Raw genomic sequence first — 22,003 nt, forward strand, 5'->3', positions numbered from 1 at the left:
TTCTAGATCCCTCTATTACAATGGAGACAAGCCCGTGAGGCAGGCATACCGGACATAAGACTCAATCACAGCTAAGCTAGAAGTACCATTTGACACCAAAGAGTGCCAGCTTGTCTAGCGACACAAAATCAAGTACGAGTTTCAGTAAACATACCTAAACTGGGGTATCTCTTTATCTGTCTTATCGAGCATACCTGCAATATCTCCATCAACTTCCTCGTTGCCGTGGAATGGTGGGTATACTCCATCGCGACGTCGGTTCTCCCACACCAGGTAAAAGCGAGCTCCCCCACATAAAATGATCCCCACGGCATAGCATACCATAATAGCGAGGAATCCAGTTGTGTAGGTAAGCGCCTGATCTTCGAAGAATAGTTGGGGTCCGACGATATTTCCAACACAAAAACTGATCAAAATCTAAAGTTTGGAGTCAGCATCTACTGGTTCCAAGAATGCAAGTCCCATAGGTTGTAGTCACAAGTAGTCACAAGGAGAATTTGACGTACAGCTGTGTTCACCGTCATCTTCTTCGTAAATCCCGCAACATTACCCGATGACAAGGACATCGTTAGAGGGAAGTTGGCAGCAGCGGACGTCATGAGTAGTTTGCCGGCGAATCGACCCCACATGAGATGAGCTGGAAGCTCGCGTATCAGAGCCGTGCCGATAGTGGCGAGACACAGGTTCCACACCATCCAGTAAGTCCTAGTATCGGTATAATATGAGCTGCCAGCGGTGGAAATAAGAACGGCGATAAGCATAGCCAAGTAGCAGGATGCTTGAAGAAGAAGGGAGTTGAAGGTGCTGAATCCTAGACCATTGACGACTATTGTACCGAACTTGGTATTGGTCAATTCTGGGTACGCTAGATACATAATATGGGGCGAGGGCAGCTGGTAACTCACAGTAGTTAGGGCACCATTAGGCACCTGGCCAAAGAAGGTTATGGCACATAATATCCAGGTTTTAACATCTAGAAAGGCTTCGATGCACTGTGTCCGCTTGAACTCGCTGCTCTTTATCCCAGTCATGTTCATCCTCACGCGAGTCACAGCTTTCAGACGATCTTCGTCGTTCATAAACCAAGCCTGCATTGGAGTATCGGGCATAAGGAAGATGAAACAGATGGACCAAGCTACTGTTAAGCTACCGAATAGTAAGAATACGACCTGCGAGGGTTAGCGATTGTCTCTACAATAAATAGAGATTCCGTCAAAAACCTCTTACTTTCCAAGGTGCCATGCTCTGAATATGTCCAATTCCATACGCAATCAAGCCCCCGGTTATACCAGCGAAACTGTTTCCAATGAACCATGCGGCTTGTCTCAACGGCTGCTCAGATCGCTTGTACCACATGGCAACAATGACGCTTAGGCCTGGGGCAATGGCCGATTCAGCTGCGCCGAGAAAGAATCGCTCAACCAGGAGCCCCGCAGCACTGTCACAAGCGGCTGTTACTGTCAAGATCACCCCCCATATACATCTGTATTCTTCCAGTCAGAATTATAATGTCCGTTAAATGCGGTTCTGTGTAACTTTCTCACATTGAAATAGCAATTGTCTTTCCCACATGCCAGCGGACCATCAACATAGCCGCTGGGCATGCAGCAACCATGTAACCAAAGTAGTAGATGCCGCTCGCCCAAGCAAACTCATCACCACTAAGATGAAGGTCTCCTGGAAGGTCTAGAATGGATGTGAATGAGAGAGCCTGTTTATCTAGAAACTGTAACATGTACGAGATGGACATGAGAGGTAGCAGGCTGTGAGGACACTGTTAGTTAGACAGTGTGCTTCTTCTCGGGGTCTGGGCTGGATTTGCACCAAATGTCGATCTTTCGAAAAATCCTTCTGTCTTCCTCCGGGCTGAGTAGCTCAGCTGCTGAGCCAGACTTGACGAGCCCTTTCTCAATTTGAACATTACCGGAGGCTCCTCTCCGGGTTCCGGGCTCTCTATTTCGCTCCGAGGCCATGGTAACGTAGCAACCCGTCGAGAGACTGAGATGAAATGATGAGGAACTATTGATTCCATCAAGATTGACAGATATATAGAGCAGTATGGCTACCAAGCACGGCCGAAAATGTAACCGTCCACCTGGGAAACTTTTCTCCTTTTCAATGCGCCACCGAACATGTTCACGGCTGTGTTCGGCCAGCAAGCCTGTGTACATGTTACACAACTTATCGGAAAAGTCATATGAGCCAGGATATATCCTGGAGACTTCGTGTTTCACAAGATCTGTGCGACCTCTCATGGTATAGCAGAAGATTCTGTTCTTTGTTCAACTTCCCCACATACACGCGCCTCCACCCGCGGCCTGAGCTTTTTCCAACTCGTCATTCATATGCGCGAAATACTATTTATGTTTTGCACGTGTGGTTCAATGAGTCATTAAAGACCCGTGCATTGATGGTGTGTATCATAGTATTGACTACTTTCCCACGCGGTCTGTGCCATAACGAGTGCTACGTTACATCTCATCCCGACTGTCGTTGCATCTCAGTCAAGCCTTCTCTACGATGGTTCAATAATCAATATATCTCCTTCTTCTAGGAGCATCATGGCCATATCCTGGCTATATCCAGACGCAGGAGTCCAGAAAATTTGGCATAGAATCCGAATTTCATTGACAATATCGACGAGTGTGTGAGTTCCATTACATTCTCTCTCCTCAGAAAAGGTGGCTCCTTGCCAACATTATCCATAACGGTTAGTCAGAGGAACCCAAAAGTAGGAGATATAATAGCAGACCTACAAGATCTGTACCAACTGTGGAGCATTTCTGGCTTACTGGTCAAAAGTCAATTTGCTCAGTGAGTTTTGACCGTAACCAGTTCAGGTTGGAGGCCCGAGACCCTATCAGCTCTGTCTCCCCTCTTCAATTTCTTTTTTTTTTTTTTTTGTAATGCTCAGTGAATCTCTGTTTACGATAATATAGTCAACCTTTCAAGTATTAAGTCCCAAAAGTTTATTGGGCTCTATCATAGCAGCCCTCTATATGTGTATCTAGTCATAATCCGTATATACAAAGTTATGAATCCAAATCTATATCACATCACGCCAGCATAATGTACAGCCCAGGTCATCCAGCCCCAGGCTTCCAAATCTAACTGCAACCTTGCCATCTCCTTACGGTGCAGCATCCTCCTTACTAACCCGATGGCCCTGGTTAGCCTTCCGATCCGACGCCAGCGTCTGGGCAAACTTGCTCCTCTCGCGAATCTGCGGTCCTTTCCAATAGAAGATGTAAATTGGAAGCACCACCAAGCACGAAAGACAAGCCAGGATGGTAGTAGCATATTCCACGTGCCACTTATCTCCGATATTCTCATACATCGGGGTGGTATACATAGCCGCAATACCCGCTAACAGATCACGACAGAAGGCATTTCCACCCGTCGCAGAAGCAGAGTACACACCATACGCGGCGACCATGTAATCAACTGAGGAAAGGTAGATGGCGTAGTTGGCGATACCGACAAGGGTGGAAAATATCATGGATGCGATCCACGGAACGCCATACTCCTGACCCAAAGATGTCCATGCGAAACCGAATAATCCTATCGGTTCAAGCAAGGCTAGATAAAGAAGCCACTTGAGTCTCCGCTCAGCAGGTAGCGCATCGTCTCCCTTCGCGTCGCGGATTTTCTGGTCCCGCCAGAACCATGGAAAGTATGAGAAATAGGCAATCACGTAGCCAATATTGATCGGGATGACGGCCCACGCTTGGCCGAGGATACCAAAGCCCCAGCCCTTTTCGTACACAATGGAGAAACTCTCGAGGAAGGTGAAAATCAGGGAGTCGGAGAATCCGGATAGGAGGGAGAGACATAGGACGATGGGTTCGCGGAGGAACATGTAGAAAGGACGGATCCAGATCTTGCCGGCTTCTTTGAGAGAGATGCGGGGGCTTTTGAGCTCGTTGGGGCCGTAGATATTCGGGTCTTCGCCGGATTCACGGCGGCGCTTGGCTTCGCGGTCCATGATGATTGTCGAACGGCTTTCCGGGACGAAGAGGAGGATTACCTCGACAACGAAGCCGAAGATCAGCATGATCCAGAAGAACCATTGCCAGTCGAGGTCTGCCAGATGAACGGTCAGTAATTTGTGGATAATTTACGGTCGGCTTTCTGATAAGGAGGATACGTACAGCGCTCAATCGGTCCACCTATGACACCTCCAATACTTGTACCGATGCAAGACGATAAGACAATAAATGCCAGAGGGAACTGCTGGTCTTCGGCTTCGTAGAGATCAGCAATAAGACCTAGGGTGACACTACCGCCAGCGGTCGAGATTCCACCCTACAGACATGTTAGCATGACATAGTGCACATTCCAGACGCAGGGAACTGACCAATCCACGAGCAACAACAATAGTGCCCCAATTCGGCGCCAAGGCAGCTGGAATTTGCCAGATATTGATAAGAAACATGGAAAGCTGAAGAATAGGCCAGCGTCCAAATTCTTCACTCCAAGGCGCCCATAATTCACATCCAATGGAATAGGTGATCAGGTAAATCATCTGCCCCGTCCGGGCTTCCTGCTCCCCAATATTGAATGCCTCTGATAACGGCTTCACAGCATTTGGAAAGACAGAGGTGTTAAAGTTCATAGATATTTGGACGCATGCTATGGCCGCAAGATACGACCATTTCTTCCATCTCGGCCAGCAGTAGGCCAGCTTATCGTAGCAGTCGTTCTCCTTCAACTCGCGTCTTCCATCTGAGCGTATGGACCCCGTTTCTTTCTCGGCTCCAGTGAGCCCAAATGCGGGGACAATATCATCCCCGCTATCCTGGCTGTCTTTCCCCTTATCGGAAAAGGAACTGCGAGATGACTGGGTCTGGGGTTGCTGTTCGTGGGGATACATAGTGTGATGTCATTAATTGATACTATCACACAGGAACAGGCAAAGATAAGAAACTATTCCTCTCTTAGAGTGGTCTGACACGGCTGGATACCCTGCCGGTCGTCTGATAGATATATCATCCTGTCTCGATCATTTCATTCTAGATGTTGTCATACTGGAGCAGTTCGTTTCCAAACCGGATTTGTGATTTTGGGGTTACAGTGGGGCGGGCCGGGCAGATCCACCTGTGGATCATCGCCGGGGAGAAGTTCATATGCGCCCAATCAAAACGTCGGCACTCGACTCACGATGCACCCTCGGGCTCACTTTTGATTTGTTTCTATGGCTTCCGGAGGTCCGGCTGCTCCATACCGATGCACCTAACTCGGAGTAACACACTGCCCGATATTCACCGTAAGCACAGAGCACCCGGTATGATATCATCGTTGTGGTTCTGCATTGCAAAGAAACGAACCTTCGCCACACATTCATTCTTTCTTCCTCGTGCATTCACCACTCATATTTGACCTGTTGCCTAGCAGAATATCGTCGAACCTCGGTCTCTCGGGATGCATAAGGAAATAGCAGCACCGGAATGACGTGTCCTAGTAATGTGGCTGATATTTCTCCAGGTACCATGCATAATGACGCTCCTTGCATCCCCTTCGGTCTGATAATGTTCTTTCGGATAAATTCTCCTTCATGTGCTGTTGTCACGATGCTAGTTTGATCAGTGCATGTTTATTCAACTACATCTCAAGCTGGAATGATGTCATAGTACCTGTGTTTTCGATAAGTGACACACACCATCGAACATTACTAACAACAATTGACACATCTCGTTCATTACTCGGACTGCTGTTCTCCTGCGTAGGCGATATCACGCTGAACGACAAGTAATCCTTAGATCCAACGCAACGAACTTCACTCACGATGAGATCTCATACTGCATCTCTGGAAGATGACAATTCGTTGTAGGGGGGCGATAATCTTGAAAAAGTGAACCCACATTCCTGCATAGAGAACACTGCTTGTCGTGAAGAGATACATTCAGCACAACTATGAAGAAATGCCAATGATAATTCAGATTTCTCTTGACAAGTAGTCGAAGAATTTATCAAAAAAAAAAAAAAAAAAAAAAAAAAAAAAAAAAAAAAAGAATACTGAGTGCCAGCATCTACTTCTGCTACCTTCATGATCAGAACAAGCTGTCACACCGGCTAGACATTTTGCGCGCCATCTGCCTCACAACAAGGACTCTCCTTAGAGGCTTTGTTAGTAGTCTTCGAACCACTCCCGCTAGTGTTTTCTCAATACCCATAGTCATGACCTTCAGGCCACAAACACGAGGGTTCAATAATAATATCATCAAACAACACCACGCTACAGTGGACAGACGTAGCAGAGGAAATAATAAGGAAGGGAGTTTAACAGATACTAAAAGCATAAATTCTATGACAGCATAATACAATTATGGTCAAAGTTTGACACACAAACTATATACGAGGGGTTGCGTATCTTAATAGTTGTGTTCAGACCTGCCAGACAACTTGAATATCCTTACTAAGCAATTATTACTAAGCATAGGGCCAGGGAACATCTTCAATGAGAATTACTGAAAAAGTCTCTATGTACGGTCTACAATAGGTTTTGCATTCTTTTTAAGTGCAATCATAATGTTTACAGGGGATGCGACCAGTCGTCGCATTTATTATGGTCACCAGTACAGGGCGTTGTAATATCAACGCTCCCTCAATTCCGTCTAAGTATTCGCCGATTTCCTCTCTCCAAGATAGATAAGTCACATTAAAGTCATCGAACAAAGTTAAACACTGTAAAGTCAGGTCCCCTCGGGGTTCGATTATAACCCCAATCAACGTCTCATTCCACTTCTGAAGATACTTCCACTGGGTCTGAAAATAGAAAATATTTCGATAGTTCTCGTATATACGATGAGTCACCGGCTTTAAGCGGCCTTTAGCGGGTTTTACGAAGCGTCAACCCCACTGACCAGCTATATATGAGCCTGTTAAACCCCGCATCAACTAGTTCCGATATGGGATATTTGCCCGAGCATAAGCACATATATAAGTGCTTATCCCTTCCAGTGAGCCAGATCCATGTGTCACTTCTGAAGCACTGAGATAAAGCCATCCTTAGAGAGCAAAACAACTCAACGCCATTATGAAACTCTACGACTCTCCCGCCCCCAACCCCATGGCCGTCCGCCTATTCATCCTCGAACGTGGCGGTCTCAACCTCGACGTTGAAGTCGTTGACACTAAGACTCTTCAGAACCGACGCCTTCCATATCGCGCGATTAACCCTCGCGGGGAAGTCCCCGCCCTTCAACTTGATGACGGCACGATCCTGACTGAAGTCACGGCCATTTACGAGTATCTGGACGAGATCGCCGCTGGAGGTACATCGCTCTTTGGAAATACGCCGGAACAGCGTGCCGAGACCCGCATGTGGCTGAGAAGAATGGATTTGGAGATTTGTCAACTGGTTATTGCTTGGATCAGGAATGATCCTGCTACTATCGATCTCTATAAAGGCCATCGAATTCCGACGCCTGAGGCGAGAGTGAATCAAAAAGTGATGATTAATCAAGCGTTGAACATGCTGGATGATCAGTTGGAGGGGAAGACTTGGCTATGTGGGGACAGGTTCTCTGCAGCTGATGTTCACTTTTATGGGTTGATGAAATTGATGACTATGAGGTTCTGTGATTGGGTGCTGTTGCCGGGACGAGAGAACTTCCTGGCATATTGGAAGAGATTGGATGAGCGTGAGGCTTCGAAGAAGGCTTTGCAGACTTTTGCGGCTAGGGTTGAGGTGTAATGCACATGCTGGGTCTCTGAGGGATAGTTCCTGGATGATTATATCATTGACTCTCCACGACTAGCAACCGGATATAATGGTGTCAGGCAGTTTTGTTACTAACTCCCGAACTTATACAGACTACCCATCTAGACCTTTGCTTGGCTGCAACAAGCTGCTATATTCTGCTCATTGTCGCTGGAACCGCGCTGGAACTTCTGTTTGGTCGAGGCACTGGAGAAAGACTTTGTGCTCAGAGAGAGACCATTATATGACGTTCCTCTTTCAATGACTCTTAAATAATATTATTGTTGTTTCCATACATGTAGTGGTTCTTTATTACACTTGCTTATTTCAGGTCGAAGCGGATACTCCCAGACCTCGGCAGCGCTGAAAGAATCCCCAGAAGCAACCGCTGAGGAACCAAAAGCGATGAAAGGTCGTCCAGCACCAGAAGGGTAGATATATTTTGAAAACCAAATGGCAATATCAACGATTACGGAACTCCCTTTGAGTGGCGCTTTTATCTTCAATTGCGATAGCGCGGTTGACTCCAACTGCAACCTTCCCCACATGTTTGACCCTCCAGTGATGCGGAAATAGTATCCGCACGTAAACCGAACTCAATCTCACATCTCACCACATCTTCCACCGTCACCCATCTACCAAAGACACCAATTTATAACAAGGCACAGTAGCAGACAGCTACGAATATCAATTATTCCTACGCATGTTTTCTGGTGTCTAATAAGGCTTGAACGGCGCTCAATGTAATTCTCATCAGCAGGAACAGCCAGGAGAGGCTGGGCTCTCTACCGTTGAAGAATGTATACGGTGCCCCAATACAATACCAGTTATTACTAGCATAATCTAGTCTAGTTAGTAATAACCAGTTGTAAACATTGAGGATATAGGCGATCATAACGTTTAATATGTATCAAGAGCAAACTACTATTACTGACTAATTTCTCTAATGAATGTTCACTGGTAACAACCAAGTCCCTTCCCGGCCTAAATTTAAAGTGAAAAATGGGTATTGCTTAACGGTCTTGGCAACCCATCCCTCCGCTCAATTACCAGCAGCACCAACAACTGGCATTGGAGCTTGATTGGTCTTCTGGCATATCGTCCTCACAACAATTTGTTTTGCTCCTTTGAAATTACTTCATTACATTTTCTTGTATATTATTTTTCGAAAATATTAACTTCTCCTGGCCGGAAAGTGCTCATTAAATAGTTGTCATCAGAATTATTTACGATTCGAACATAGACACAAGCTTATGTAGGCCATTTCTCAAGACAATACGCACATTCGTACAGGCGGTGCAATTGAAAATCCGTCAAAACAGTTATTGTAGCCAATTTTCAAGCGCTCAAGTCCGAGTCGAAGCGAGAGTTTGAGTTTGAGACAGCAATCTCGATACGCCCTAATGCCCCACATCTTCACGTTCTCACCATCCGTTGTAGCCGACAGAATTCCGCATTGAATGATTCCAATTTTCTACGATTTTTGAGCGTTGAGTAGCCGCACGAGCGACTGCTACTATGGAGATGAATACTCTCACCCGGTTTTCGGCTTTGACCTAATGAATTCATGGCTGTGTCTCAGAAGTCTCGTGTAATTGGCTTTTGGGTAAGTTGGCCCCCAAGTCATCAGATTTAAGGGTCACAGCCTCGAGCCCATCTATGGTTGCCCTGCGTTGTGGAATAACCTGTGTAATCCTTCTTCGCACACTCTCCACTACGCTGGAACAAGCTTCAGCCACTAAAGCGCTGAAGTCATGTATGGCTTTTCTAAGTGGCCTGTAGGGCGTAGGATCAACCCACTGTACCCGCTTCCTCTAGACTTTTGGCCCCTTTTGGCCCCTTTGGCCCCCAACATCCTCGCTAAGCATTGCCGATACCCCAAACAAACCGGGGCAATAAGCCATCCTCCAGCAGCACTCTAGATCGGTGGGACCATCAAATTCATGTGGTATGATGCTCGGTTCGAAGGAGGGAGAATGAAGAGACGTCTATAAATCGCGACACAGCCTCTCTGTGTTGCCCTCAAGATCCGTTCTCCCCAATCATCCAAGAGACTGTTCCATTCTAAGCCAAATTACTACGACTTCCCTCACTTGTCCAAACCTACAAGAGAAACAACCACAACAATGAAGACAACCCAGCTCATCTCATCCCTCCTCCTTTCCCTCGTCCCCACCCTCACCCTCGCCGATGGTGTTCCCTCGGGCGCCAAGCTCTGCGTAGGCCAAGGTGCCGGCAGCTGCCAGTTCGCTGCATACCAGCTCCAACCTACCGACACGTGCGAAGACCTTCAAAAGAACGCCGCCTATATCTACGACCACGAATGCAACCTCATCGGCCACACGGAGAACTTCGCGGAAGGAGACGCCATTGACTCGCAGCTGCCGTATACTGTCGATGTCAAGAACATTGTCGGCGGTCCCTCGTGTGCGATCAAGTACGAGATTGCCTACAGTGATGGGTTGTACGGATATGGAATGCCCTCTGGTGGTGTTTGGGGCAGCTGTTCTGTGAGTGGCCACCAGTGCAACTGGTACCGGGTGGCGTTTGATTGCCCTGGATTCTAGAGAAATTTGGGTTTGATCTCTTGGGGTGGGATAATCAGCCTGCCTACGACTCTGGAATGTATAATTTCCTTGTTTACTTTGTATATAATGTCCATGCAATACCAGGAGTTGTGAGAGCCCTAAACCACTGCTGATACCAGCGTCAGCTAGAGTAATCATCCGTCAATAACTAACGGAAGATGCTACAATGGTCAGTTTTTATACCTAGTCGATTCATTCATTTGTTCATAGTGACCTCGAAATGTCTTTCGGGAATGACACCTACAGGCAGCGACTCTATTATGTTTCGTTCCTTTCTATATAACTGATGCTCTTTCAAAATGCTAGGAAAAGCATCACATTGATGTCGCTGGTGACATGAAATAGCGCTCCCTTGCCAGCCTTCGGGTCTCCTTAGACCAAGGTATCTGTATGGTATCACTTGGGAGGGTCAGAATCTTAGGCGATTGTGTTGAGTCTCGGCGTACAGACTTTGTTCCACTTCTCCCCTCCGTGGGCGTGGGAGGTGTTGTTCTGGGTGTCGCCCTAAGGAAGAGAGAATCTTAACCCCTGTAGAGCCATCAACGAGTCGTGTAGGCTAGGACGGATTGGGATTAATTGCCATTAGTTGCCCTTTAGAGCACCTCAGCCATGGCCATAATATACGCTGCGATTCTCAAAAAAAAAAAAAAAAAAAAAAAAGGAAAGATAAAAAAGAAAAAGAGCCGGTGCAGTTCAGCATATCCGCCCAGACTCAATTTTTAATACATGTCTTCTGTCACGATACACAGCTTCTTGAAGTATGCTGCTTAGTGTCCAAGAACAAGCATATAGTACTCACATCCGTTCTGACCGCCTCTTACCGATCCAACCTATTCCCTCTTTGGGGTAAAGAGGGTGTCTGCATTAGTCATGGACCACTGCGTGTGGGCTGACACGCCGAATGTGATGCCCGTAGAAGTAGAAAATGTAAGGAACGAAAGCCATGACGGCGCTGATCGCCCCGAGAATGCTCAGTGTATAGTGAACTCCAATGCTGGAATAAATAGGGCCCCCTGCCACTGTAATTCCACCTGATGCAAGGTATCGAGGCATGACAAGCATGGCAAAGGCAGATGCAGCACCCTTCTCGTATGCGTCAATCACATATAGATGAGCGCTGATGAAGACGGTTGTTATGCCAAAACCGAAAACTGCGGACGCGATAATAGAGCTCCAGACGCTAATATGGCTCTAGGGAATTGAGCTATCAGTCAAGTATTTAACAGCTTAACTCATTCTTAGCACTTACATAGGTCGTCCAGGCCATCCAAAATAGACTGATCGGGATAGCCGGCGCGCCACCAAGCATCGCGTACCACAATCGAGTCTCAGGGTGGATTTGAGATATTCTTTCCTGCTGCTTTCTGGAAACATACCAGACGAATGGGACTTGTAAAATCACCATGGCCGACCCGATAAACATTGCAACCCAAGTAACATTGTTCAGACCCTGGGAAAAGTGATAGATGTCCTCAAAGATGAATCTTTATCCTTCCAAGAATAGGAAGAGAATGATATAAATCACGATAAGATATAGAGACGTAAGAATAATGATGGGCTCAGTCATTATCCAGATGAAAGGTCGAGTAATTGCAATCTTTAGCCGTTGCCAGAGAGTAACTTCGCGTATCTCCATTGGCCCTCTCCAGCACTCCTGGCCAGAATACTTTCTGAGTGCTGATGCTTTCCAGGTTAAGAGGAGGTCCTGATGTGTTTCCTGTTGCAGAAATATCATAACAGTCAACATCAGTCCTCCGAAGATTAGCATAATCCATTCCAGCCAGCGCCATCCTAATGTCATGGGGATATAACTTCCGATAACCTGACCAATCATAGGACCATTGAATGCGGGAATCGTATATATAATAAATCCGTATGTTTTTTGCAGCGGGTCCCAAATATCTGCGACCGTTCCCCCTACACATGTAAGGGGCGTGGCAGCAAATAATCCCGCAAGAAAGCGAAAGACGAGATGACTCTGGATATTCGGGGCGAGTCCGGCCGCCATAATCCAAATAAGGAAGACCACCATGGTCACCATATATATCATGTTCCGGCCGAATGTCTCCGAAAAGGGCCCAGAAATGAAAGATCCAATTCCAAAGCCAATCATGAACAGACCTGCTCGCGCTCAGTATAAACCATGCAAGGCTTTGAAGATGGGGGATGTCTATTTGGACCAAGAAGACCCACCAGTTGTCAAAGATCCAACCACTGTAGAGACCCCAAAATATTCACTGTATTGAGATACGCCAGCTGAATCGATAGCGGAAGCGGCGGTGCACGATAGCCCGATCAAGGACACTAAAGCCGTCATCGCAGACTTCCGCCATGGGCTGTAGTTACGTGGGTTCAAATGGGAATCATAGTCCTCCCACTGTGCAACGCGGATTTCTTCTGAGGGCACTCCTGTCGGATTTTCTGGTGGAATGTCATGATCTATCATCACGGCGCCGGTCAGCAGCGATCTCTTCCATATGAGTGCCGTGCTTAAAAGAGATGAACTTACACAGCGGCTGGCTGCGAATTGAACCATTTCCTTGGCTTTCGGACGAACCCAATGCAGCAGCGTCTTCTTTGGAAGTTCCATCAATGTGGAGTTTAACCGCTTGGTGAATTCTTCTGTATTGCAGATAGGCCTGCATAATGAGCGTGATATTGGCGGGCGGCGTCTGCTGGGGGCTGTAGAGACGATGCTGCGAAGTCAACTTAGAGTATGTGGTAGAATAAAGAAGCGGACATAGTTGCCTGTGTCTTCAATGAAGATGAATATAAGATCCTGGATAATTGGGGGCCTCTGCTCCAGGCTTTGGACAGCAATTGATACGAGCCAATTGGAAAATGGTCCGGTGACCGAGTCGGCCGGAACTGCATTTGATTGGATTTCGCTCCTTCCTCCCGAACTACATACAGCATTTTGCGTTCAAGTACCCAAGTCCAAATTGCCCATGCGCAAATCGCCACTTTCCGGTGTAATTTAACGTCCGACATTAAGATCGGCCCGCTGCCACCATGGTGGCATTCCGTGCTATCTAATACTCTGATGCACTCCTAGTACCCAACTAATGGCTTTTCCCCTACATAACTACATACTTCCACACTGCGGCTACGGCAAATCTAGTAGTGTGTCCTCCGAAAGTCCGCTAGAAAGTCTCCCGTGGGAATTGAAACGCCAGCTGCACATGGGGTGCGAATATCAACGTCACTGAACCTGACAGCGTAGTAGCGGTCTCGGCAACGGTGTTCATGCCTACTCTGGATGTTCTTTCGGAAAATGGTCTCCCTCGCCAGCCAAGTTATTCCGGAGATATCGGTTTTTACCTGGGACAGCAGACAATAGTCCTCCCATCTGGCATCGATGATTTTCTACAGTTAGTCTAACTGCTAACTATTTCTGTCTCATCTCCACATACTGCCTACTCTAATGCGGAAGTTTCATGGTATCATTGGCGAGTGCCCACAAACACAAACGGGGGAAGAAGGTAATCGCCGAATATTGTGAGCCTATCGGACTATAAGTACAGCCCAAGTACGTCCGGTCTAACGGTCATTCTGTCCCTGCCGCTGGGTTGCTTGTTGTAATAGCGTGCGTCACATAGGCACAAATATGTCCTTTGTGTACAGAACTCCGCCCAAGTTCAGTAGAACAAAAAGATCTCTTCATCCCTCGCTTGGAGTCTTCGGTGTAGAACTGCTCTTAATTATACTCAGGTTTCTTTTCCCAATTCGTTTCCATGGTTTCGTCCCCAGCCTCATCCAAAACCTCATGAGGGTTCACACGTTCGTTCGGCGAGCCAGAAGTTCAGGCTATTCCCTATCCGGATTCTCTTTCACAAAGATGTCGCTCCAGATGGCCTCCGGGTAGCTTCGGAGCGCTGTCAGATGCCGGTAGCAAACACCGAACCGGGCGTGTGAAAATCCCCGCCCCTTCCCAGGCCACGCTTCGCATTTAACTTTCCATACACCTCACACCATATATTTTTGCCCACCCTCCCGTTTTCCCCAGACTGTCTAATCAACCATACTCAGTGACACGACTAGCCTATTCTTGTGTCGACCATCTTTTCAATTCCACCTTCTCCCCATGTATCTCCGAGCGATCCACGCCGAATCCCAAATTCCCACCCTTCGTCAGTTTATTAGGGATAACCCTCTCGGAACCCTTACCACTGCAATCGCGTCCACGGAGTATCCGCTTCTGCAAGCGAGCCATATCCCATGGGTTCTCGATGTGGCAGATGATTCAAGCGAGTGCGAACTCGGTGTTCTGCGAGGGCATATCGCCCGGCAGAACCCCCAAGCGAAAGCCTTGATCGAGTCGGCTACTTCTATGATCCCCGAGGGGAAAGAGGGCGGATTACAGCTTGAAAATGAAGTTCTAGTATTATTCACTGGATCTTTCCATCACTATGTGACGCCAAAATTCTACACAGACACAAAACCCGCGACAGGCAAAGTGGTGCCGACGTGGAACTATTCTGCCGTGCAAGCATACGGAAAAGCAACAGTATACTTTGATCGTGGTGTCGAATCTACGGAGTATCTATCTCGCCAGATTAGCGATCTCTCCCAGCATGCCGAATCCTCGCTCATGGGATATACTGGAGGCGACGAGAAGCCAAGTCCCTGGAAAGTGTCCGACGCCCCCGCCCGTTACATCGAAATTATGCAGAAGAATATCATCGGCATTAGGGTTGACATCACCCGCCTTGGTGGGAAGTTTAAGATGAGCCAGGAAATGGGCGAGAAGGATCGCGAGGGGGTCATTGAAGGGTTCCGGAGCCTAGGAACGGAGGCTGGTACGGAGATTGCCAACATGGTGGCCGAGAGACAGGACTTAATGAAAGCCAGATAGGGACATCATTTGTCTTCAGGTGTACTGAGATTGGAATCTTGTTTCTATTGCTGCTCCGTCAAACATTTTATATTCCTTGACTTGTCAGCCCGGAAACCTCGCTACAGCAGGCCCTGCAGCATGATATGTATGCTCCTTACGCAGCAGCCCCATGGAATAATCGGTCCGGGGTACGTGCCGCCAACATCTCCACAGCCATACCCTGGTACCCGCATAGACGAGCTTATATCCAGACCCTCTCTTACTATGGCCTCACTTCACATGTCTCTATTTGGCAAGAACTTGGTCCAGATATATTTAGGACCCGTAACTAATACGGAAATGAACGGAGTTGACTAGAATATTCTCGTTTCGTATTGTTACGGACACCCGTCCTCTCCCACATTCCAGATCACCCACCCTCACCTTGTCTCTTGCTCTACTCCGTGAGAGCTGCGCGCCATGGGACGCCACCTTGAGCCCTGGAAGTATACGCTTATCCACGACATGTTACGCCGAATAATTTACCAATTCAAAGGGCGGTTATGAGAAGATCAGGGTCGTTGAGATTGCGCCGCCTTCTGTCGTGACGGATCTCCATCGCGAACGGGACGATCACCATGAAAGCACAAGAAAAATAATGTGCTTTCTGTGGAGGAGAATATGGAGATTGTTTCGGTCAGGCTCGAGCGCGGCGACGAAACGATTGCTCCGGGTATGAGTGAGGATATTGCGAAAAAAAATGGCAGGCGGAGTTTGGGTCTTTAAACCATACTTTGTCTGGGAGTCCTTAGGTCCACCCCCATGATTCAACCCTTGTTAATGTGCATATTACTTGAAAGATGATGTAGGCTCGGAAACATGACCCAGCACCTAGTGCAGTGAGATAATTGAGCTGCATTCTTCGTGGTTGAGCTACAACGGATACATGACATCTATACTAACTCTCTCCTCCATACTTTGAGAGGCAACGGTCCTGGCAGTAGATTCGTAACTTCAACCCGATCCTGTTCCCACTGCGCATGCGGCAGAGCAAACTCATACCGATGCACAACAGTCGCAAGCATAACGCTTTGCTCCAGATATGTGAGATTCCGTCCAATACACGCTCTTGCACCACTACTGAAAGGCACAAAAGACGATTGCAGCTGTCGACTCTCCTCCCCAAGCCAGCGCTCAGGCACGAAGGCTTCGGGGTCTGCAAAGATGCGCTCGTCATGGTGTGCAACAAACGATGACATTGAAACCGATGTGCTGCCGGGGACAAAGGTTCCCAATATCGTAGCCCCTTCCGGTGGGGTGCGCCGCGGCAGATTGTATGAGAAAGGGGGAGTAATGCGAAGGCTTTCATCCAGACATGCTCGCAGATATGGGAGGCTTTTCACTTTCTCGTACGGTGCTACCGCGGTGTCTGGATCGAGGACAGCGTCCACTTCTTCCCGGAGGTTAGTCAGACATCTCGGTGTTCGCAGCAGCCAGAATAGCACATTGTTCAATGCAATGGCTGTGGTCGCAGAGCCAGCGTCCAACAAGACTGCTACCTCGGACGCAATCTCCCCCCATTCGAGGTTCCGAGGGTTTCCATCCTTATCATCCATCAGGTACTGGAAAAAGTCATCCAACTTCTCGCCTTGAGTCGTACGAGCCATGCGTTTGGTCGCTTGGTAGTTTACGAAATCTCCCCATCCTTGGCTCAGCTTCCACAACTTCCGGTGGGACGGTAAAATCCGTGTCGTGTACTTGCTGTTGAACCCATACCACTTATCCGCATAGGCGATTCGGGTATGTGCTATCTTGGATGCGTGCAGACATTCCCGGAATGGCACTTGATATTGGACCCCGTCCACCGTCTGAGCAGTCACAAGGTCACTTCCAGCTCGAAGTAACCCCAGTTTCTCCGACAGGGCAATATCAAGAATTGCATCAATCGTGAAGAAGTTTGACCACGCGCGGAAATCGAATGTCGTATCTCTCGGATCAGGTTGCTGAGCTGTTTTGGACAACGGCTCCGTGCAATACTTGTCACAGGCTTCAACAAAATGCATCACTTTCTCCGCCACTTTAAACTCCCACTGCTGCACGTTTTTCATTGCAAACGCCCCAGACAGCATCTTTCGTTTCCGCGTATGGTCCTGCTTATCAATGACGTTTCCCAGGTTGAAGTGCGTATCAGCTTCGGTTTGGTAGAACACGTCTTTGACGCATTTGGTGCCGTGGCCGTAGATGTCTTTGAGGGCACCTGGTTCCCCGTAAGAAAGCGAATTTGGACCAATGCGGATGACAGGGTATTTCTTATGCATCTCGCTGAGGGACTTTGATCGGATCCCTCCCCGCCAGGTCACTAGACACCAGCCAAGGTTAGAGATGCCGCAGAGGAGGTTGTAGTTCGGGTATCTTCGTAGGCCTTTTGCATCGCGGAAGTAGTCCCAGATAAGCTTGAGCAAGTACAGGGAGAGAATGAACGCTCCGGTAAGAAGCTCTAGAGTGTACATTTTCGGGGATAAGAGGGTGTGAGTTGAGTCAAAGCTGTTTAGCACAGTCGATGGTGACCAAGGGAAATATACACTTAGTTTTATCTATCTCTTAAGGCTCCGAACAAGCCGATGGTAGATATAAATATTTTCTGGTCACAAGAGCATACTGTCACGTCGCATGGCGTCTCGTTAGGATGAAAACACCTTCCAATTCCATGAACCTGCTACTTCATCCGTCTGGCAGGTAAATCAGAGACGGTTGTCTGAACTCGGAACCATTACCCGCTGTCTGTTAGCGAACGTGGTTTGTACAGAAAGCAATCCATCTTTCCGATAATTAGACTAGACGTTCTTCAAAGTCCAGAAAAGTTACTCTCCTTGGAAGAAATAGACCAATCGCTCAGAGGTCATCGCGGATACACATATTAAGGTTTAGCCAAGACTTGCCAAAACTGGACATTACCTTCCCGAGTATCTATAGCATCACATCAACATTATGGACTGCGAAGTACAACGTTAAAAGACACTGTAGGAACTCAATATTTAGTATTTGACAGAGGATCTTTTTTATCCAGTTTTAGTTTCACTTGCGACATACCAAAAAGCACTACAATGACCGAACACGCTTCCCCTACTGAGGACCAGGCCTTGCACCAGCCGTATGGTCAATTCATTCTGTTTGGAGATTCTCTGACAGAGATGTCGTCTAGCCAGAACGACGGGTTTGGGTTTCATGCAGCACTACAGCATGGTATGCATTCAACCTCTCCATTAAACATGAATACTATCAGCTAACACTCAAATAGACTATAGTCGTCGTCTAGATGTGATCAACCGCGGGTTTTCGTACGTATATGCAGGGGATCATTTCGTTAAAGAATGCAATAACTTACTCGCCCTATAGTGGCTACAACACCTCACACGCCTGTATAACGCCTTCAAAGGAGCAGAAGAATTTATCGTGCGTTCAGTCGTGCTACGCCAATTCGACGCTGATCTGCTGCATGATGTCTTAGCAACTCACGCATCCAGCAAAATCCAGGACTGGTCCATCGACCAGGCCGAAAAGTTCTTGACGCCATACTTTGCCCGCGACCAACACCACTTCGTCGACTCTATGGAATGGAAAGTCTCTCAGGCTCGCTCGATAGGCCGATTTGACGGGACCGTGCAGTACTTTGTCGACCATATAGTGACAAAATTCTTGTCTACCTACACCTACTGGAATGACCCCCAAGTTGTTCCGCCAACCAAATTGGAGAGAAACCGGATTAGTCGAAGTCTGTATCGATTTGAAACATTTTGCAATTTGTACCCGTTCTGGAAATATGCACTGATATATGACACCGGCAAACTATATATCGATAACTTTGCACCATGGGAGAACGAACAATTAGTCTGCGTCTCCGAGTCCCTATATGAAAAATTCATCCTCCCAGGTATGTTTCATCTTTCTTCTTCCATCCTTTTATGATGACATTGTTCTATCAGAACTGACTCTGAGAAAACAAATCCTAGTTCTTTTGGACCCCAAACTCAGATCCAATTGGCCAGAGCTTATACCCCAATTTACTTCGTGGATCTTTCAATCATACGTAGAGTCTCACTTGTTTCGCGGCCTTACTCATATTCGACGATTCGCGCTGGAGAAGGACACGGACTTACTGCGCAAGTCATACGTGTAACACGACTCGACGGTTTGGTGTTCCACTCCTTCATCAATGACATGACTCGTTTGCTCGGGCGGAAGGAAACGCCTAATCTCGATGATTTTAATCCCGAGGACGAAGAAAAGTACATCCCTCGGCCATGGTTCCGTGACCCAGACAGTGGGCCAGAAAATATATGGCGATGGGCCAATCAACGGAACCAGCGGAAACACTTTTTTGCTGCTCGCAATGCGCAAGATTTGCGGTCGTGGCTATATGTGATGTGGGATCGATGGCGCATTGACGAGATGCGTGTTTTGAATAAATCGCGGCCGTGGCCTTACGGTGATCGGTAGATTTCTATTCAGCCATGAGAAAGACGGCGGCTGAAGTGCCCAGCATTGCTATATTCGTAAGGCAGACTAGCCCAATACTACATCCTCGTGGAATCTGGCGGTAGGGGATATCCCTATTAAATGCCCTGTAATAATCGTGGTAGTATTGTCTAGGTCCGGAGAGTGTGATTTTCAGCAGCCCACTTCCTTCGGATTATTTTGCTCATATAGTAGGCATATTTCGATATATCTCTCTAGCCCCTCAGTTTCTGTCAATATCATAAGATTGTCGCCCGAAAAAAAAGATGCTTCACCTAATGATGCGGCTCTATTACCGTCTTCGTGGTCTAAACCACAGCAGATTCAATCTGCACTTAGAAGAAACATCCCACCAATTCTGACCTACTAACATGACAACATCATCGTAAATCCACAAATTCAATCCTAATAAGGCCATACCTTTTCATGCAGTTCCCGTTGTTGATTTCCCTCAGCTAAATTGATAAACTCGCTCTTAAAGTACTCACTCACCATCTTGGCATGCTCATACTCCTCCGGTCGAACCATCCCTCCGATCGGAATAAGTCCTTCTTCTTCTAACTGCTGAACGATGTTTGAAAGCCCCCCAATTAATTCCCTTTCGCGTTCATGTTCAGCTAGCTCATCGACATTAAAGTCAACCGGGCATGGTGCGTCGTCTTGCCGGAGTTGGTCCCAGTATGCGGCAACCTTGATCAAAGACTCACGCAGTGAGAAAGTGTCCTCGCGTTCCCAACATCCAGATATCAGATTAATGGGGGCGACTCGTGTCGATAGGTATGGGTCGTTGAATGCCTCAGCTCGGGATGGATTCAACTTTTCTGTTACTTTGTAGTAGTATTCGAGTAGCTCCTTTTCCCTGCTTCTTTGTTCTTCGCTGCCTGGGCTAAGTGAGAGTTCCAGCATTTGCGGGTGAGGATGTTGTAAAAATGATGGCGTTATGGCTGCGAGTTGCCAGTCTATGATGGAAGTGATCTGGTTTGTTTCTGGGTCGATGAATATATTGTCGAGGTGGAGGTCTGGATGTGACAGCGTGTTAATGTTGTCATATTCAGAGCAGGGCTGCTTTGGTACTAGGTGTGGGGCAATGTCGAAATAGCGCTGGAGAAGAGCCAGGTACTCGTTGGGATTTTCTGGAGTCTCTGTTGACCGGTAGTAGTTCATTCTTGGCTTTGCATGGCATCTTGCCCAGTCCAGTTCGTTACTTCCAAGAGCAGTCACGTAATGGATAGGGTTGGTCCCTGGTCGGTTGTCAGTAGAGTTGATATCGAACTAGAAGTTCTACCTCTTTGGAAGATAAGTCTAAGTCTTACATGGTCCTCTATCCTGGTTCATCGAATGTCTTTCGCCATTCCACAAATTTCGGTCATTAGATGGTCCAACTCCGAAGCAGGACAGCTGCCTGCAATCCTCTATCTTCAGCCCTGGCGATATGCTAAGCATAGTATCGAGGCCTTTCACATCAGGAACTTTTGATTTGAGGTCGGAAGTGTAGTAGAGGCACCCTTGCATGTGGAACGATACAGATGCCAGTTTCCTCTCTATTTCAACAATTTGGTCAATGATTCCAAATTGTGACGACCTGGACATTCGGCCCCACAGGCTCCCAAGGGAATGTCCCTCGGCCTTCGCCTCGATAATATATTCAGCTTCTATCGAACTTGATGAATCCGCTGACCAGGCATAAATACGTGGGACTGGGATCCCCAAGACCTCCCGAACCTGGGGTCCGTCAGTATCTTGTTTGAAAGCAAATGGAATGCTACATACGAAATGGCGAGTTGCCACTTCAGAAGCTGTTGTATAGAAAGAAGGGCCTGCGTTCGGGTTTGGTAACCTGGCAACTAGTTCCTCGCCATTATTCATGGTTAAGACAAATGCCTTATTGTATTGTCCTTCCAAGCATTTCAATACCTTCACACCTTTTTCGCGCGGTTAGAATATGAATACGATGCCAGCAGGTAACGTGAAGCTCACATTTTGTTCCGTCGCGGCCGGTCGCTTGAACGGCTGCTTCAAGAAGATTATCTAGGTTGAAGTCACGGTACCTTGCGGCTAGGTGTTTGGAATCTCCACTCCTAAATAGAACAATGAGATTCCATACAGCCAGTGCACAGTTTGTGAGATACGTACAACCATTTGTACCGCTGGTATCTGAATATCCCATCTTTATTCATGTCTACTTCTACTATTCTCCATTAGCTGTATGCCCACTATTGAGGCAAAGAGAGGTTACCTGAGCCATCTTCCAGGAGTCTGACCAGCACTGGCTTGGTTCCAGAGCATATGGCTGTGTAGGTAGTAAAATAGTGTCTGACAACGCGTAACACAGTCTTACTGATAAGGAGAGAGACTGATAGCCGTGAGGGCTGCATGTTGACA

General features: G+C 47.4%; 9 protein-coding genes across 9 annotated transcripts; 4 read left to right on the forward strand and 5 right to left on the reverse strand.

Annotated features, from left to right (window-relative positions):
• Positions 1 to 141: 141 nt before the first annotated feature.
• Positions 142 to 1,973, reverse strand: BO85DRAFT_495506 (vitamin H transporter; the record flags this gene model as incomplete). The annotated part of the gene is made up of 5 exons (XM_025663932.1): positions 142 to 417; positions 507 to 1,169; positions 1,228 to 1,483; positions 1,545 to 1,763; positions 1,825 to 1,973. The coding sequence occupies 5 exons, from the start codon at positions 1,971 to 1,973 to the stop codon at positions 142 to 144; spliced, it is 1,563 nt and encodes a 520-aa protein (XP_025521477.1).
• A 1,019-nt stretch (positions 1,974 to 2,992) lies between these two features.
• BO85DRAFT_495515 (sugar transporter) lies at positions 2,993 to 4,900 on the reverse strand. Its single transcript, XM_025663933.1, has 3 exons — positions 4,358 to 4,900; positions 4,152 to 4,305; positions 2,993 to 4,083 (listed from the first exon to the last, which is right to left on the reverse strand). Exons 1-3 carry the CDS (start codon positions 4,871 to 4,873, stop codon positions 3,131 to 3,133), a joined length of 1,623 nt encoding a protein of 540 aa, XP_025521478.1. The 5' UTR covers positions 4,874 to 4,900; the 3' UTR covers positions 2,993 to 3,130.
• Positions 4,901 to 7,003: 2,103 nt separating this feature from the next.
• Positions 7,004 to 8,001, forward strand: BO85DRAFT_25937 (glutathione S-transferase family protein). Its single transcript, XM_025655013.1, has one exon. The coding sequence runs from the start codon at positions 7,037 to 7,039 to the stop codon at positions 7,694 to 7,696; it is 660 nt and encodes a 219-aa protein (XP_025521479.1). The 5' UTR covers positions 7,004 to 7,036; the 3' UTR covers positions 7,697 to 8,001.
• A 1,688-nt stretch (positions 8,002 to 9,689) lies between these two features.
• BO85DRAFT_25938 (uncharacterized protein) lies at positions 9,690 to 10,377 on the forward strand. Its single transcript, XM_025655014.1, has one exon. The coding sequence runs from the start codon at positions 9,829 to 9,831 to the stop codon at positions 10,267 to 10,269; it is 441 nt and encodes a 146-aa protein (XP_025521480.1). The 5' UTR covers positions 9,690 to 9,828; the 3' UTR covers positions 10,270 to 10,377.
• A 777-nt stretch (positions 10,378 to 11,154) lies between these two features.
• Positions 11,155 to 12,935, reverse strand: BO85DRAFT_495518 (major facilitator superfamily transporter; the record flags this gene model as incomplete). Its single annotated transcript, XM_025663934.1, has 5 exons — positions 11,155 to 11,481; positions 11,540 to 11,761; positions 11,816 to 12,411; positions 12,484 to 12,729; positions 12,800 to 12,935. The coding sequence occupies 5 exons, from the start codon at positions 12,933 to 12,935 to the stop codon at positions 11,155 to 11,157; spliced, it is 1,527 nt and encodes a 508-aa protein (XP_025521481.1).
• A 1,613-nt stretch (positions 12,936 to 14,548) lies between these two features.
• BO85DRAFT_444802 (FMN-binding negative transcriptional regulator) lies at positions 14,549 to 15,340 on the forward strand. The gene has a single exon (XM_025659113.1). It carries the CDS (start codon positions 14,621 to 14,623, stop codon positions 15,143 to 15,145), a length of 525 nt encoding a protein of 174 aa, XP_025521482.1. The 5' UTR covers positions 14,549 to 14,620; the 3' UTR covers positions 15,146 to 15,340.
• A 719-nt stretch (positions 15,341 to 16,059) lies between these two features.
• BO85DRAFT_434064 (cytochrome P450) lies at positions 16,060 to 17,616 on the reverse strand (the record flags this gene model as incomplete). Its single annotated transcript, XM_025658447.1, has 1 exon — positions 16,060 to 17,616. The coding sequence occupies one exon, from the start codon at positions 17,614 to 17,616 to the stop codon at positions 16,060 to 16,062; it is 1,557 nt and encodes a 518-aa protein (XP_025521483.1).
• A 594-nt stretch (positions 17,617 to 18,210) lies between these two features.
• On the forward strand, positions 18,211 to 19,897 carry BO85DRAFT_495521 (uncharacterized protein; the record flags this gene model as incomplete). Its single annotated transcript, XM_025663935.1, has 5 exons — positions 18,211 to 18,349; positions 18,423 to 18,424; positions 18,503 to 19,037; positions 19,090 to 19,277; positions 19,349 to 19,897. The coding sequence occupies 5 exons, from the start codon at positions 18,211 to 18,213 to the stop codon at positions 19,601 to 19,603; spliced, it is 1,119 nt and encodes a 372-aa protein (XP_025521484.1). The 3' UTR covers positions 19,604 to 19,897.
• Positions 19,898 to 20,026: 129 nt separating this feature from the next.
• BO85DRAFT_361201 (aminoglycoside phosphotransferase family protein) lies at positions 20,027 to 21,798 on the reverse strand (the record flags this gene model as incomplete). The annotated part of the gene is made up of 5 exons (XM_025655583.1): positions 20,027 to 20,862; positions 20,935 to 21,343; positions 21,392 to 21,543; positions 21,599 to 21,699; positions 21,755 to 21,798. 5 exons carry the CDS (start codon positions 21,796 to 21,798, stop codon positions 20,027 to 20,029), a joined length of 1,542 nt encoding a protein of 513 aa, XP_025521485.1.
• Positions 21,799 to 22,003: the final 205 nt, after the last annotated feature.

Source organism: Aspergillus piperis, assembly GCF_003184755.1.
Source record: "Aspergillus piperis CBS 112811 unplaced genomic scaffold BO85scaffold_1, whole genome shotgun sequence".
NCBI classification, from domain to species: domain Eukaryota; kingdom Fungi; phylum Ascomycota; class Eurotiomycetes; order Eurotiales; family Aspergillaceae; genus Aspergillus; species Aspergillus piperis.

Bases quoted from the DNA above. Each gene is read 5' to 3' on its own strand.
- BO85DRAFT_25938 (XM_025655014.1), top strand. From the start codon at position 9,829: ATGAAGACAACCCAGCTCATCTCATCCCTCCTCCTTTCCCTCGTCCCC.
- BO85DRAFT_444802 (XM_025659113.1), top strand. From the start codon at position 14,621: ATGATCCCCGAGGGGAAAGAGGGCGGATTACAGCTTGAAAATGAAGTT.
- BO85DRAFT_25937 (XM_025655013.1), top strand. From the start codon at position 7,037: ATGAAACTCTACGACTCTCCCGCCCCCAACCCCATGGCCGTCCGCCTA.
- BO85DRAFT_495515 (XM_025663933.1), bottom strand. From the start codon at position 4,873: ATGTATCCCCACGAACAGCAACCCCAGACCCAGTCATCTCGCAGTTCC. The intron at 4,306-4,357 runs GTCAGTTCCCTG...ACATGTCTGTAG, and splicing joins TTGTTGTTGCTCGTGGATTG to GGTGGAATCTCGACCGCTGG. The intron at 4,084-4,151 runs GTACGTATCCTC...TTCATCTGGCAG, and splicing joins AGGTGGACCGATTGAGCGCT to ACCTCGACTGGCAATGGTTC.